The sequence below is a fragment of the Seriola lalandi genome, unplaced genomic scaffold, assembly GCF_002814215.2.
Source record: "Seriola lalandi dorsalis isolate HSWRI2012SDOR001 ecotype SW California unplaced genomic scaffold, Sedor1 jcf7180002054522, whole genome shotgun sequence".
Classification (NCBI taxonomy): domain Eukaryota; kingdom Metazoa; phylum Chordata; class Actinopteri; order Carangiformes; family Carangidae; genus Seriola; species Seriola lalandi.
In genome coordinates this window covers 207194-223231 of record NW_019525075.1, presented here as the reverse complement: position 1 = coordinate 223231, position 16038 = coordinate 207194, and the positions used below count along the sequence as shown (strand labels likewise).

The window sequence follows — 16038 nt, the reverse complement described above, 5'->3', positions numbered from 1 at the left end:
TGAATATTGATCTCAAAAAGATAAGTCATCATTGATTAAACATTGGATTTAAACATCTGATAGTCATGGTAAAATTACACCATGAAAGAAAGTTGCAGCATGAAAAAAACAAATATCAACATGAATCCTCAACAGTAAGCAGAATATAAAACATCAATTACAGAATAAAGCACATGATGGCAGTTAAACATTCGCCCACGGCAACATGTAAAAGCAGATTAAAACCGATAAAATTAATGTATAAGAACAAATAAAACAGCAAGGAAATTACCATATTTTAGTGCTATAGTGTTTGTAACGACAGAGGATGCAAATACATTAATAAGAGGGCAAACTGAGTAATTTCATCACATACATAAAGAAGGAATGTTTGAATCTATGTGCAATAAAATATGTCTTTAATGGACATCTAATAATTGTTTTCAAATAATGGTTATCATAACGTAATATAAAGGTTTACAGTCATGAGATGTCTTCATGAATAAGAGGTGGGAGGTGGAGAAGAAGTGGGAGTGGTCAGAGATGCAGGGCCTCCTCCATTTTACAGCACAATAGAGCATGAAGTGGTTGACCCCAGTCCCTCCCCTTTTTTACCACGTGGTATATTCCAACCCAGTATTTAAATCCGGGAGCTTGAAGGCTGCGCTGTTCATGCTCTGAAAACCCAGTGTAATTCAGGAAGCAGCTGAGAGACAGAGGCAGAGAGAGAATCAGGGGAAAGAGGAAAAAAAAACTGCCTCGCCAGCACACTGGAGGTGGCGACAGTTACAACAGGAGAAGCAAAGAAAAGAGAAAAAGAGGGGGAATTGTGTGATCCCGGTGTTAGAGCAGCTTGTGTTTAGGAGAGAGCATATCCTGTCTCTCTCTTCTCTCTCTTTGCTGTCATTCTCTCTCTTCCACTGTGTCAGCGGGGGAGGGTACATCGGCTGTCCCAGGCCTAGTTACATGTCCCAGCATCCCGCAGGAGCTCTGACAAGGCCACTGCGACCGTAACGGAGACTGTGAGAACAGGACAAGGCAGGGAGATAGAGGTATTGTAACCTATGCTGATTAATCATCAGTCGGACCTTATTTTATATACATACAATTTGAATTGACATGACTTATACTGTAGAGCATGTTCGTGTGAATATTGTGTTACTAGAACTTTCACCAGTTGTATGTTAGGCATGGTACTTATTACTAAAATACTGCACTAGCAAGCTTATAGTGACAGATGAGGTGCCAGTAAACACAGTTGCTGTGTACTGAATTAAGCTGACAGCATGCAGAAGACAGTGGCAGGAAATGTAGTAATGACAGAGGGATTTTCTTTATGGGGAAGCATAAACAGATGGAAGAGAGAAATACGTCATGCGTTTGTTAGGTTGGTCCCTTGCTATGATGCTGATCATTGCAAAGCTTAATGTGGTCCATAGTTTATTGCAAGTCTAGCTGCTGCATTGAGTGAACATTTGGGACATCTAGCCCCACTGCTGTTTGCTGAAGTTTAGCATGATGCAGTATTATTGCCCAGTGGATTCATCAACTGAGGTTTTTGTGATTGTGCTGACAAAACATACTCAGTATATGGCAAACGTTCTACAAGATTGTCCAGTCTGTCAACAGCTGAACAGGCGTCACTGAAAGTGGAAGAAAATTAATAGCGTATTCAGAATTACATCTTCATTAAGACAGTAGTGTGAGCAGACTGCTGTGTAAACTGCTGGGGTGCCATTTTTTAGAGTGCACCTGAACATGTTGTCCTTCCTGATGTTTATAAGGGTTGTGTTTTTGTGAGAACAGCTGACATCTGTTTGTGTTTAGGTGTATGTGATGGCAGTGACTTATCTGTCTCTTCTTAAAGGCTGTTTTTATGTTATAGAAAGCTGCAGAGTAGATATATATATTTTTTTGTTTTTTTTGCATCCCCTGGAGAGTACGTTTTTCTCTTTAGTGGGCCTTCATTACATACATATATATATTTGTTTATTTATTCTTATTTTTTTTTAATTAAAAAATAAGCCTCAACAGTATACAAAGTGTAATTGCAGGCAGTAGTTTTTAGCTGGTGAATTTCATCACCTTTGTTGGTTCCGTTGCAAAGAGCCCGCTGAGTACTGAGTACTGATATATTCTTGAGACGAAGCCCCAAAGTAGAGGCTTATTCTCATCTGCGGTTGCTAAGGAACATCTGAAGCGTGTGTCATCCTTCTGCCTCTTAGGGAATAAAGTGAAATCTGTAAAGAAAAACAAATGTCTCCAAACACTGGAGCCACAATTGCAGTAGACCAAAAAGTAACTAAAACACATTGCAATGGAACACTTCACACACACAAGCATATTTTTTTATGCCAGTCAACAGTTTCTGTCACTCTTAAGATGCCCATCATGCATTGCTGCTGCGTCACACCCCTGGCTATACATGACTAGATGACTTTTCGCTCATCTTGAGCTGGCGTTAGTCCAATTTAACACCAGAACAAATATATGTAGACAGTCTGTAATTAATTTATCTCAATTATTATTTTCATGGTTTGATGATGCAACAGATACATCATGATATATTGATTTCAGTTTTTACTATTGTTATTATTATAAACTAATACTCTGCTGGTAAGGTGATGACAATGATGATGATAGTGATTTATCTATTTAATTATTAACTTTCTTGACTCTGGGTCAGCTTAGACCACTGAAGGCATGTGGACATCGGTTGCCTCTTGCTGCAGGGGAAAAGACATATTCACTATTAGTGAGAGTAATAATTAAAGTGCACTAGTTACACAAAAAATATGAATGCAAAAAAGTAAGAACTAACCAATAAAGACATTGTGTCTGGTTTTCTGCATTTAGACAGATGTGCTAGACATGCCCATGAATTTATACCATGATGCCAGGGTGTGTCTACTGTAAAAATAGGTAAAGACAAACAAGTGGGATGAGGAGGAAAAAACATTGTTCGCTTACCGCATTAATTAATTTCTCTCTGCAGCTGTTGTTTTCTACACTTTTGAAAAAAACAGAACACCTGCTAAACAGTTTATACAAAGTAAAATTCGGCATGGAGCAGAGCAGTAGAGCTCCAACCCCCTACAGCTGTATTTTTTTATTTAATCAGGAGAGATTTAGGTAGATATCTTAGTGAAAACCGTCAATTGTGTATTGTACACCAAACTTGAAATGCGAATTAGAGCACCGTCAACCAACAATGACGAAAGGGAATTGCAGACTGGCCTTGTAAGTTACATGTTAAAGGATGTAAAATAATAGTATATTTTTCTCATTATTTCTTTGAGACACAAACTGGTTAAATTGTCCATATCATACCATTGGCTCTAGTGTTCTGGTGGTACAAAGAGTAGAGCAAGGTATACTACAACGGTCGGTATTTTTCTGATTAATGGAAACGCTCTGCCTGTACGTTTGGAATTTGTGCACCCTGCACAACACTGGAGGATGGGCGCTGAGTTGAGATCCATGCAGATGAGGCAGTGCAAGGCCAGATGTATTCACCAAAATGCCAGTTACCTTGGCTTTTGTTATTGTGGTGAAAACTATTTCCTTGATGCTGCACTGAGAATAGTTGTGTAACAACAAGGTCTGTTTTTAGCAGACTGGGGCTGTGCAGTTTGTAATTTGGTGATTTAAATAAGTAAGCATACTCTAGACAGTAGTGCTGAAAGATAGAATAAATGTAGAAATTAAACTGGGAGACTACAAGTCTAGAAGAGATAACTGACTCTAAATCTAATTAATTCTCTGGATATGATGGAGTGTATCATCACATTAAATGGCTCAGCCACTACGCCTGATGGGGACATTTTGTTTGTGAAGTCAGGCTTATGGGTCTTTTTGTTTGTTGCAAATAAAGTTGTTTTGTTGTCAGAATACACTTTACCAGCATATTAAAGAAAGTAAAAGTTGACAAATTTATATTGAATGCTGTGGTCATGGAATATTTTCATGGTCATACTGAAAAATGTTTCTGTTTGACTACTTCAGAATATGAACTGGAATGGCTCTGTCAAAACAGGGCTGCTGCTGCTGCTTTTGGCCTTAGGGACGGGAGGAAGAGACAGACTGGAGGGATTGTATTGATCCTTATGGAGCAGAGGCAGCTCCACAAATACTAGATGACTGACTCTCTGGTAGGGTTAAAAAAAACAGGTGGGTAGCGTATGTGGGTGGTGTGCAGACTAAGGTCCCAGGGATGTGAGAGAAAGATGAGATGGAGAGCTTTGTCAATATTACTCGTAGGTCTAAGAAATTAACTCACAGTGACCAGATGAAGATGGAAGGGTCTTTTAAAATAGATCAACACACACACACACACACACACACACACACACACACACACACACACACACACACACACACACACAGTAATTAGCGTGTTTGAGGTGAGGCTAGTGTGTACGTTTCTTGGCCAACCTGTGACAAAACACATCCTCATGCAACATGGATCTGCACAGTGATTTGATACTAAGACCAAAATGTCTCATGTGGCTTCATAGAAATATAAACGAGGAAATGAGGAGACAAAAGACAAAAGAGGTTTTGAGTGATTGAGGAACTCAGGTATAACATGGTGAATTTAAGTTAATAAACTGATTTTCATTTTCCTACTTGCTATTGGAAATATATTTTTAAACTAATTACCTGAATGAATCATACAAGCTTTTATGACTAAAGTCTTTCTTTAAGTTTTCCATCATATAGTTGCTAGGGCTCCTGTTGTTGTTTTGATGGTTGACTGTGTTTTTGTTGTTTTAGTTGCATGTTGGGTGACTTTTACTAGAGGTATCAGTGCAGAACCAAATAGGTGCCAAAACTAGCAGAGAGTTTTGGCAGTTCAGGGTTTCTTTCTTTGCTTTTCTTTATTTTCAATTTTGTGATCTGCCTTGTGTGTCTCTGTTTTGTTGTATTTACTTGTGTAGAAGTCTGTGGAAAGCTCGTGCACCCCACTACAATGATGTCACTGGGATAAATAGAGTTGGGGGTACTGGATTAAGAGTCATCTGTGGTGGAAAGGCCAGGGGATTACATGGATACTATACTGGGCACGACTATGTTTGTGTGTGTCTGTATACTTGAAGTCATCTGTCGCTCCATGTGAAAATGCACGTCCTCCCTATATCCACACACGCGTGTACTCGGTATATAACCATGTATATAGAGCCTGATAAATTTGAAGATCTGATATATCAGTTGATATTAGCTTATTGCACATATATCAGTATCAGAGTACATGTTTGCCAGTAAGTAGCAGGAAATGTCAGCACAGAAATGCCAAAGATCTGTTAATGTAGAAACCATATTGTCATTTTTTTAGTTTGTTTGATTATAGTTCCTTAAAAATCTAATTTCTTTATCAAAAAGGTTTGCTTATGTTTGCTTATGCCTACATGTGATCATGTAAGAAATTTAATATTCACTAAGAAATACTAACAATAACATATAATGTTAGTTGTCTTAAAAACCCACTATTAGTTGGGATAGGATAATATGCATGTATTTTCTATCACTCTTATATGTCCTTTAGTATATAATTGTCAGATCATGATGCTCACATCCTTTTAAGCATGTATGTGCAAAATTGAAATGTTTTACAGTGTGATGCCAGTATTATACTGTGGAGAGTTACCCTCTGTTCATTCCTAACTCCACAGCCTTGAAGCTGGACAGCAGATGGCAGAGACTAATTGTCACAGGCCAAACACAGCATCAATAATGACACCAATTATAGAGGAGAGTGAGCACACCACTCTCAAAGCCATAGACTTACTATGAGCGAGTAAATTACTGTGTGCACATACTGTAACTATAGTAATTTTTAAATTATAGCTCTCTTTATCTTAAATTTATGGCTGTGTTTAGAAAGTACACAGACATCAGTAAACTAGATTTTCTCAGTGTAGCTTAGTTTCAGGAGACAGATGTATTTTTTCTTTTGGTAGTTAACACTCTATCGTGTTTGGTATTATCTGGAGTGGAGCTGGCATCATCTGTTTCCAGCAGGTCTAGAGTGGGGAAGGCCCCTCTATGTCACTCCCAGGTGTGTTTACACACATGTCAATGTGTACATGTGTGTGCAGGTAACTCTTTATCAAGTGTGTGCATGCCCATGTGTGAGAGAAGTGACACAGTATCTGCTGGTACAGCTGTCTTTTCTTAAGATGGTTTCTGTTCTTGGACATTTTACAAGGATTTTCATGCTCTGTCACAGATTACAGCTGCAGCCACTGTCACCAGGGCTTCATAGATAATCGTAGTTATGCCCTATTTGACTTTGTTTAACTTTTGGCTGACTGTTTAGTCTTTGCAGCTGATCTCTTTCTCCTTGATGTCTTCTATTTCGATATAAAAAGCACAGGCTAATGTGTTCATGAGCTGAAGGAAGGAAACAAAGGAGCTCTAGTCCAAAGATTGTTCATTGCTAAGAACACTGGTTTTCTCTCGATAGTCAGCTTTTAGTTGCAGCCTGTTAGTTGTGTTTGCTGAAATCATAGTTATTCATATCCCTGTCTCTGTTTTCAGTAGACTGTGAAAAGATAAACAGTTAATTTAGTAGATATTGTCATCATCGCCATTGACTTACCTGTGAATGCTTTTAATTAACTGCACATTACACATGATGTTGCGTGCAGTTGGATGTACCAGCATCAATAATTGAATGCTGTAAAGAAGCCCCATGTTATATGTGTGTTGGTGTGTTGGGAAAGAAGTTTTGTGAATCCTTCACTGTCATGAGGTGTGTCAGTAGTAAACATTTACATTGTAAACTACAGGGCAGTATTACAGAAAGCAGGTTTAGTGAAAGCTCTGAGTTTCTTACCTCTGAGATGAGAATCTCTGGGTTTTCTGTTCCAGAAACTGAGATCACTAACTCTGAGTCAGTTACCACAGTAACTTGCTCTGCAAAGCTAACCAGCTTACTAGCAGGTTTTCTTCAACAAACCCTCAGTTTCTGTCTGTGTCCGCATCTCTTGCCAAGACTTAAGAAACTTCTGACACAGCGCATCAAGTTTACATTTGGAAAAGATTAAAATCCCAATTGGAAATTATTTTTTTACCCAGGACCTGTCTTTACTAACGTGACCTCTTTTATTATCACTCATCAATGTGAGGACAGAGTCAGAGATCTCTTACAATCAAATGTTGTACATGTTGACTTCATCCTCAGATCAGATTCAAATCTATACACTGTCACTATATAACACTGAGACTCTATTATTAATCACTGTAAATTGAAAAGGTTTTGTGAAGCTTGAGACACAGACTCTGATCTACGTATAATAATTTCTCAAGTTATGATTGAACATCCCTTCCCTATCATAGCTGTCATATCATACTGTAGATGATGTGATATTTCTGAGTGAGGATGACAGTAATGCAGCTGGAAATACTTCAACATTTAAAAACTGCAGTAAATGTTTATAATTTAGTACATGTTGAAATATAGTGATGAAATGCTGTACAGCAATGTACAGCATGTAAATGTAAAATAGAGAAAATGTAGCTATACTCAGTTGTTACCTTTTCTAACCGAAAATCACCAAAATCTAGAGGCTGTTACTGGTTCACACTATGAGTTTATAGTGATAGATCTATAAACTTATATGTCCCCATTAGGTTACAGGTGAATAAATATATTCCAGCACTTTACATCCATTAAGGAAATAAATATCTGCTACATAATGTGGTCTAGTGGACTACACTGAATAAAATGGTCATTCCTGCTTTAAAGATAACTGTGCATTAACGTCACACATTATCTTTCTGGCTACACTAAGTTAAATGCTCTTTAAATACACGTTGCCATGGCGAATTGTTGAATCGGAGCTCCATTCCATTGATGATGGCGTTTTACATTCCTCATGCACACAGTTAAGTCAGAGTGAACATACTGTGAGTTGATCGAACTAACTCAGATCAGCTGTTCAGGAACAGGACAACTCAGTTTCCTATCTCAGGGTTCATCAACTCAGGGTTAGGCTCAGAGTTGGTTAAACCTGCGTTCTGTAATACCCCCCGAACATTATCAGTCCAACAACTCTTTGCTCTAGCATGTACAGCACATACATTTTATGAGCCAAGTTACCTGACCATACAGCTAAATGGATGTTCAAGTCAGATTCTTTAATTACATTGTGTGGCTCCAGATGCAGGAAAGTAAACCAGGTATTTACCTCTGGCCAAAGGGAACTTACTCAAAATATATATTATTCAGTCAGAGATAACTATTGAAGTTACTTTTTACAGAAGACAGCAGTTTCACATTAGATTTTTTTTCAGGCTGTCCTAAAAACATTAAAACTAGTTTAAGTGACAGACACTATAAATGCTTAACTGTTCTGCATGCTGCTTTTCAGTCTCTTGCCAGTTCATGGCTGTTTTATGTTTGAATGGTGCCAAATGTGTAGATGTTTCTGTGATTGTGTTGAAAAAGCTCATTTTTTGCTGGTTGTTACTCGTTTCTTGTTGTCAATCATTGTCGCTGCCTTTACAGGATCTGAAAGGGAAAATTTCATTTCTGATTTTGACATCATGGAGACTCCATGTGTTACTGTCACATACTACAACTCTGTATCTGCTTACAGATCTGTGTGGTGCATCTGGGCCCAAGCCCCTCAGGCCCCAGCGATCCCTCCCAGGGACGCCTGTTTCTCTCACACACTACCCCATTGACCTGCGAACATCCATGGAGGAAAAGTACAAAGAGATTGCTCAGGTAAGAACTGAATATCAGACAGATATAATCTGTAAACTCAGAAAAACAGAAACACTGTGAGCCATTATTACATTAGAGTGTCTAGACACAGCTGGTCAAAATAAACTTCAACTTGGTGCAATATTGGTTAATTTAAAAATGAGTTTTATCAGTTTTACAACCAGTCAGATATTTTTATCAGCTGTAACTGGTATTTGTTCGAATTTACTGATTATGTAAATAAAGGTTGGCAAGTTTGAAAACCACTTCATTAAATCCATAAAAAAGCAGTTAAAATATAAACTGTCTGTCATTTCAATGACCTCTGTTTTGATTATTGTTAATAATTTCAGCTTTCAATACAAGACAAGATGAATCTGAGACAATGGTTTATTGATTGACTTCAGGAAAACCCAAATAATAAAAAAGAACAAAACTGTAAATTCCAAAATAATGACTTGTGAAGTGTGCAAAACATCAGAAACCAGTTCAATATCTGCCCTGGGCATTTAACGCTTTATTTGAACAGGTGGTTTTGTGTAAGTCTCAGTGTCTTCCATATGTCCATAAGCATGGAAGTAGACCTGTTTTCCCATTTTATGACACCATAAATGGTGTAACTTATGTTTACATCAGGAGCTGTTCACGCGCAGCATGGCAGAGAGCGAGATGCGAAGCGCTCCTTATGAGTTCCCGGAGGACAGCCCTATTGAACAGCTGGAGGAGAGACGGCACCGCCTAGAGAGGCAAATCAGCCAGGACATTAAGTGAGGAAATACAAACACATCACACACACAAAGCCTGTTAAATAAACATGACTTCACACAGACATAGCTCTCCCTCCTCCCCTCACCTTTTACACACAGTCTTGCTTCCCCCCATGCACCCATGCTTCCAACATGCCAGTTTGTGGGCTAACTAACCCTGGTGAACAGCTAACTGGGCTAGCCAGCAGATAGCACCTGCCCTGGTGTGCAGTCTTCTTTCACAAACTTTTTTGAGGAGGTGTGTTCTGTCTCGGTTGCCTGGGTTCAGCGCTATCTACACCACTAAGCCGATTGTTTGGATGGTTATCTGACATGCCCTCCGCACGCCCATGTTTACCAATCAGGGTTTATCTCTACTGATATTTTTCTGTTTATGTCAATCACCTGATCACTTAATATCTAAGGCTTTGTGTGGACGTGTGTGTGTGTGGACGTGTGTGTGTGTGTGTGTGTGTGTGTGTGTGTGTGTGTGTGTGTGTGCGTGTGTTTGTGTTTGTGTGTGTGTGTGTGTGCTCTTGCATATATTTGGTCTCTCTCCCTTTGTGTGCTTAATTTCTTCTCACTACCTCTGACGCCCATCTGCCCCCCGCCTTGCCCACACTATACTGCGCCGCTGCATATCACCCCAAGGCTTGAGCCAGAGATCTTGCTCCGTGCCAAACAGGACTTCATGAAAATCGACAGTGCGGCAGACCTAGAGTGAGTGAGCTCTGCCTCAGTATGTATGTTTTGTGTGGTCATTTTCTCTTTGGTTCTTTATTTTCTTTGAATTCATTTTATTTTGCTTCCTTGTACTATTAGAAATATGCATGGCAATGACTCACCTGAATGTTTAGTATTTATCAGTACTATATATTTATCTGGTGTAAGTACTTTTTCTCCAGAACAGCTGAGAGAGATTATCAGCATATTGAGATGGACCACATCTTCCCCCTGCTGGTGAAATGATAAATGTTCAAATGGGTATCTTTTTGTTTTGCTTTTTACTCTCTAAATACAAGTTTCTCTAAGTCTAAATTTTGTGAGTGCATTTGCATATTCTATTGATCTTGATTTAACTCTTCTCTCCGTCACTGAGATATGACCACTGAAGTGTATACTATGGATACATCTTACCAGATGTTGTTCTATTTGTACAGTGGATTTGAAGAGAATTTGCAGAATATGATAGAAACTTGATAAACTTAACATTAAATGTGACGATACTCAAAGCTTGAATCACAGCTATAGTGCAATACAGTATATTGAATAAAGGATGATGTGTTGATTGGATTCATAATATACATAAAGAAGTTGTAAGTTTAATTGATTTCAACATTAAAATGTGCTTTTGTGTTTTGTTTGTGTTTTAAGGTTAATGAAGGAGCAGAGTGTGGACACGGTTGATGATGGCTTTAAGGGGAGGGAAATGCCAATGGAGCGAGAGTACCAGCGGGTCTCAATATCTGGAGAGGAAAAGTGTGGGGTGAGGAGCTTTCATCGAACTGCTTTCATTTGACTTGTGTGTGATCTTACAGGCAGTCAAATCTACACCCCAATAAATAAATAAATTCTACTTGCACCCATTCTCATATGTGTGTGTTGATATCCTTCCAGGTGCCTTTCACTGACCTGGTAGATGCTGCTAAGTGTGTGGTGAAGGCGTTATTCATTCGGGAGAAGTACATAAACCGATCCATGCAGAGCTTTTGTAAGACCACAACTCACGCCTTACAGGACCTCGGGATGAAGCCTCTGGATCTGAGAGTCTATGATGACATACCGGAGACCCCTGTAGATGCTGGTATGCTGGCAGACACAGGATATGGGTGCAACACGTACTGTATCTCGACAGGGCAGAAAGAGCAATAAGCGATTGTTTATCAAAAAGAACAACTTGATGAGGGCAAAAAGTTTTGTTTCTTATGTGAGGTACTTGATTAAACACTCATTATCAAAAAAAAAAAGGCGGATGCACTGCTGCTGGCAAAAAACACAGAACAATAACATGAATGTGAAACACTCCCTTAACAGTTGTTTTTAAATGTTTTCTTTGTTCATTTTTTCTAGTGTGTAAAATTGATTGATACCCCCCCCCCCCCCGTTTTCCTAGATGCCCCCGTCCACCCACCTGTTTCCGAGACACACCCCTATGACAATCAGGACCCCAAGAATATGCCACCAGACACTGGATATGGGTGCAAGATGGTGGATGGAGTAGTCCGTGTCTACACCAAGAAAAACAACATGGAGTATGTGTTTGTACCTGTAGGATGACACATTCATTTAAAAAAGTGAGTCTGTTTGTAAAACTTTTATTTTGTCTTCCTATTCAGAAGCACAGAACTGGACCTGCCGTATCCTGACCTGAAGGAGTATATTGCAGACATGAATGTTATGATGGCCCTCATCATCAACGGGCCAGTGTGAGTGTTTCTTTGACGGCATTGTTCTTCAAATATCATCGTTGTTTTTTTTTTTTTTTTAGCTCAGTGTATATTTTAAAGGAAAATGTCTGTTGTTGTTTCCTCTGCATGGTGTTCACAGGAAGTCTTTCTGCTACCGCCGCCTCCAGTACCTAAGCTCCAAATTCCAGATGCACATCCTCCTGAATGAGATGAAGGAGTTAGCAGCTCAGAAGAAGGTTCCTCATAGAGACTTCTACAATATACGAAAGGTGCTGCTAGCTTAACTAGTTGATCCATCACTACTTTTTTGATAGCATCACTTGGCTACAACGTTCCCACAACTACAAAAAATGAAATAAGTTAACCTTATTACTAAACCCCTTCAAGCTGAAGCACATCTTAACTGTGTGTATATTGTGATATAATCATCTGAATGAGATATTGAAATGATAACGTTGAGTGGTACCAATGCTTCTGTGATCCAGATTTGATTTGGCATAGACACAAGGTTATTTCTGCCACTCACATCTACAAGAATCTACAGAAAACACTATTCTACAATACTCAGTGATATAACGGGTATCTTTGTTGTTGTTGTTGTTCTGCTCTGTGCTGACTCAAGGTGGACACACACATACATGCATCATCCTGCATGAACCAGAAGCACCTGCTGCGATTCATCAAGAGAGCCATGAAAAAATATCCCGGGGAGATCGTTCACATTGAGCGTGGCCGGGGTCAGACCCTCAAGGAAGTGTTTGAGACCATGAACCTGACAGCCTTCGACCTGAGTGTTGACACTCTCGACATGCATGCGGTGAGAAATGGGAGCAGCAGTATTAGTTTATGTACAAAAAACTAGTGACAACATATGGTAGAGATACAATTTAGATTTAACTGGTTTCTCTCGCTTATCAGGACCGTAACACGTTCCATAGGTTTGACAAGTTCAATGCCAAATACAACCCCATTGGAGAATCCATCCTCAGAGAGATTTTCATCAAGACTGACAACCACGTTGAAGGAAAATACTTTGCACACATAATCAAGGTGTGAAAAAACTAATTTATCTTTTTCTTCCTTTTTTTTTTTTTTAACTAATACAAATAATATTACAAACTGATACACTGAGAATCTTCTGGCTTTATTTGTCCAGGAGGTGATGTATGACTTGGAGGAGAGCAAATACCAGAACTCTGAGCTACGTCTGTCCATCTATGGCCGCTCCCGAGATGAGTGGGACAAGCTGGCTCAGTGGGCCGTCAAACACCGAGTGTACTCTGATAATGTGCGCTGGCTTATCCAGGTGCCACGTCTATTGTAAGTACTCCTTCAACTTGCTTTACCTTGTAGCTGAAATGTGCAGCATTTAACCCCCAGAGCTGAATGTGGTCAGAAGGAGTGCGTGTCTGAGGACACTCATTAGTTCCATAAGCATACATTAAGATTGAAGGTCCTGTTCTGGTTCTACTGGTCAGTGTAAATGTTTATCTAACAGACAAAGTTGTAACTAGAGAATAAACCGAGAAGAATCAGTTAGTTCAATGCAGTGACAGTGGTGGTGACATGATGCAACCTGTGTGTTGTATGTGGTTATATCCCTGTCTAAGAGAATAGATGCGTATAAGACAACCTGTCCTGCCTACCTGGTTCAAGCCTATTCAAAAGAAAAGACTCAGACGCACTCAGTAGAACATAATCAAACAATCCTACACATGTTTTGTTCTGAAGTGCAGCTTTATTTGTTCATTGTCTTTAATCCTTGCATAAGACAGCTGTATGGTGTTATTACCTGTTGTATGAAATGAGGGCATCAGCATTATAAAACTCATTGCTATGTCACAACTGTTATTGTTATTGTGTAATTTTAGTACCTATTCATCTGTGCTGCTGGTGCCAAGTGCATATGGCACATATGGTTCCTTACTTTTAATATTAAGTACAACTCAAGTGCAAGAAGAGTCCGCATTTTTTTATGCACCAAATTATAATGCCAGATTTCACAATTTTTAGCAATGTGATAACAAATTAATTTAATAAAATTTAATGGGTTCTTCCTTGGCCCCTGCCTCATCTCTCTAACAAGTCTGCTGCAAATTGGTTCAGTACTTTTTACGTAATCCTGCTGAACAATGAACAAACTGGTAACTATAATTAACTCTTTAACTAGCGTGAAGCTTCCAGCCTCTGCAATGAAATTTACATTGGAAATAAAATGGGTATCATTTTTATAAAACAAATAATAATCATCTCTGAGATAACAACAATTGTCCCTGTTCAATCACCACCTCTCCAGTGATGTTTACCACACAAAGAAGCAGCTGGCTAATTTCCAGGAGATGTTGGAGAATATCTTCTTACCTCTGTTTGAGGTCACGATCAACCCCCGCAGTCATCCTGAGCTGCATCTCTTCCTGGAACATGTGAGTATCACGTCACAAGAAATCCAGACTATCCTGATGATTAACATTCAAAGAAACTGACAGAATATTGATTTTGTTGTGTGTTGCATGTGTTAAAAGGTGGTGGGTTTTGACAGTGTGGACGATGAGTCCAAACCTGAGCACCACATTTTCAACCTTGACAGTCCGCTGCCAGCCAACTGGACAGAAGAAGACAACCCACCCTACTCCTACTACCTCTACTATACTTACGCCAACATGACTGTGCTCAACCACCTGCGAAGGTACGGGCCAGCCGGACACATTTATAACACAAGAATCACGTTAATCACATCTATTCCTTGAAACACATAACTATTCAGAAAAACACATGAGGTTTTAATGTTGTTGTTTGTTTGACACAGGCGTCGAGGATTCCATACATTTGTCCTGCGACCTCACTGTGGGGAGGCGGGGCCAATCCACCACCTGGTGTCAGGTTTCATGTTATCAGAGAACATCTCCCATGGGCTGCTGCTCAGAAAGGTGAAGGCAGGACACACTGGATCGTGCTGAAAGACTACACATTCTGGCTGTCTAACATTTGAATTGTGTTCTAAAACTAATTTGGCGGGCTTTCATGTTTGTTGAATTTCACCTCTTGTACTATATTAATGGGTGACATATATATATATGTTTGTTGAGACTGTCAAAGAGCAGTTAATTAAACCCCTTTTTTAATGTATTACTCACATTTATCACTCCAGGTTTTAGTGATAAATGAACTGGATTGGACTAAATTATGTTTTGAGAAACGACTTTTTATTTTTGGGTCCCCCTGGCGTCACTGGTGAAATTACGAGAGAGATAGAGATTCAAGATTCAGTTTGTTTATCCACAAAAACTGAACATGGAAATTTCCATGCTCTCATCCTTATCAACCAGGGCTGATAACAAAAACACATATATACAAATACCAGCAAAATGAAACCATAGATATAAACAACATCAAACAACATTACATAATAAAACTGTTAAAATCATCCAAACCATAATATAAAAGAAGACCAAGGTAAGAAGTTCTGGTTATGGTCCTGTGTCCCCCCTGGGATAGAAGAAGAATACTGTTTAGTGTATGTGACAGGTGGCCTGCTGCTGTGCTCAGTCATGCAGCAGAGCACAGCTACAACGCTGCCAGTCTGCTGCTGCTGTTCAGAAGTCTGCGACAAAGATGTTCTATATCAACTTGTGACTGGTGCTTGCAGCTATATTTACCTGTGTGTCTGTCTCTCTGTCTCACTCTCTCTCTTTGATATCTGTCAGGCTCCAGTGCTGCAGTATCTTTACTACCTGGCTCAAATTGGCATTGCCATGTCACCACTGAGTAACAACAGCCTGTTCCTCAGTTACCATCGCAACCCACTGCCGGAGTACCTGTCCAGAGGCCTCATGGTCTCTCTGTCCACTGATGATCCCCTTCAGTTCCACTTCACTAAGGTCAGTATGAAGCAGGTTTGTCTGAATGTGCAAAATTGCAAAAAGATCATCAGAGTGATGTGGTTGAAATTACATTACGTCCTGGTGTGTGTGTGTGTGTGTGTGTGTGTGTGTGTGTGTGTGTGTTTGTGCCCAGGAGCCTCTGATGGAGGAATACAGCATTGCTACTCAGGTGTGGAAACTGAGTTCCTGTGACATGTGTGAGCTGGCAAGAAACAGTGTCCTCATGAGTGGGTTTTCACACAAGGTAACCCGTTAGTAGCGCCTCTTATTTTGTGTATTTAATCATATATGTACTTTTTATTAACATGACT

The 16038-nt window shown here is 39.5% G+C and overlaps 1 protein-coding gene across 8 annotated transcripts in view; it reads left to right on the top strand.

Moving 5' to 3' along the window:
- Window positions 1–16038, top strand: part of ampd2a (adenosine monophosphate deaminase 2a) — a 32343-nt gene that overhangs the window by 11929 nt on the left and 4376 nt on the right. For 6 of the 8 annotated variants that reach the window (XM_087176010.1, XM_023414086.2, XM_087176009.1 and 3 more), the window contains 16 exons: window positions 8583–8713; window positions 9329–9459; window positions 10090–10158; window positions 10813–10924; window positions 11056–11242; window positions 11552–11690; window positions 11775–11864; window positions 11986–12115; window positions 12469–12663; window positions 12765–12896; window positions 13003–13166; window positions 14143–14269; window positions 14369–14532; window positions 14653–14773; window positions 15551–15724; window positions 15861–15971. In XM_087176010.1, coding sequence (XP_087032136.1) covers window positions 8583–8713; window positions 9329–9459; window positions 10090–10158; window positions 10813–10924; window positions 11056–11242; window positions 11552–11690; window positions 11775–11864; window positions 11986–12115; window positions 12469–12663; window positions 12765–12896; window positions 13003–13166; window positions 14143–14269; window positions 14369–14532; window positions 14653–14773; window positions 15551–15724; window positions 15861–15971 — 2177 coding nt within the window. Of the gene's footprint in view, window positions 1–646; window positions 1032–8582; window positions 8714–9328; window positions 9460–10089; window positions 10159–10812; window positions 10925–11055; window positions 11243–11551; window positions 11691–11774; window positions 11865–11985; window positions 12116–12468; window positions 12664–12764; window positions 12897–13002; window positions 13167–14142; window positions 14270–14368; window positions 14533–14652; window positions 14774–15550; window positions 15725–15860; window positions 15972–16038 lie in introns of those variants that run through there. The other 2 variants (XM_023414087.2, XM_023414085.2) reach the window with 2 other exon arrangements.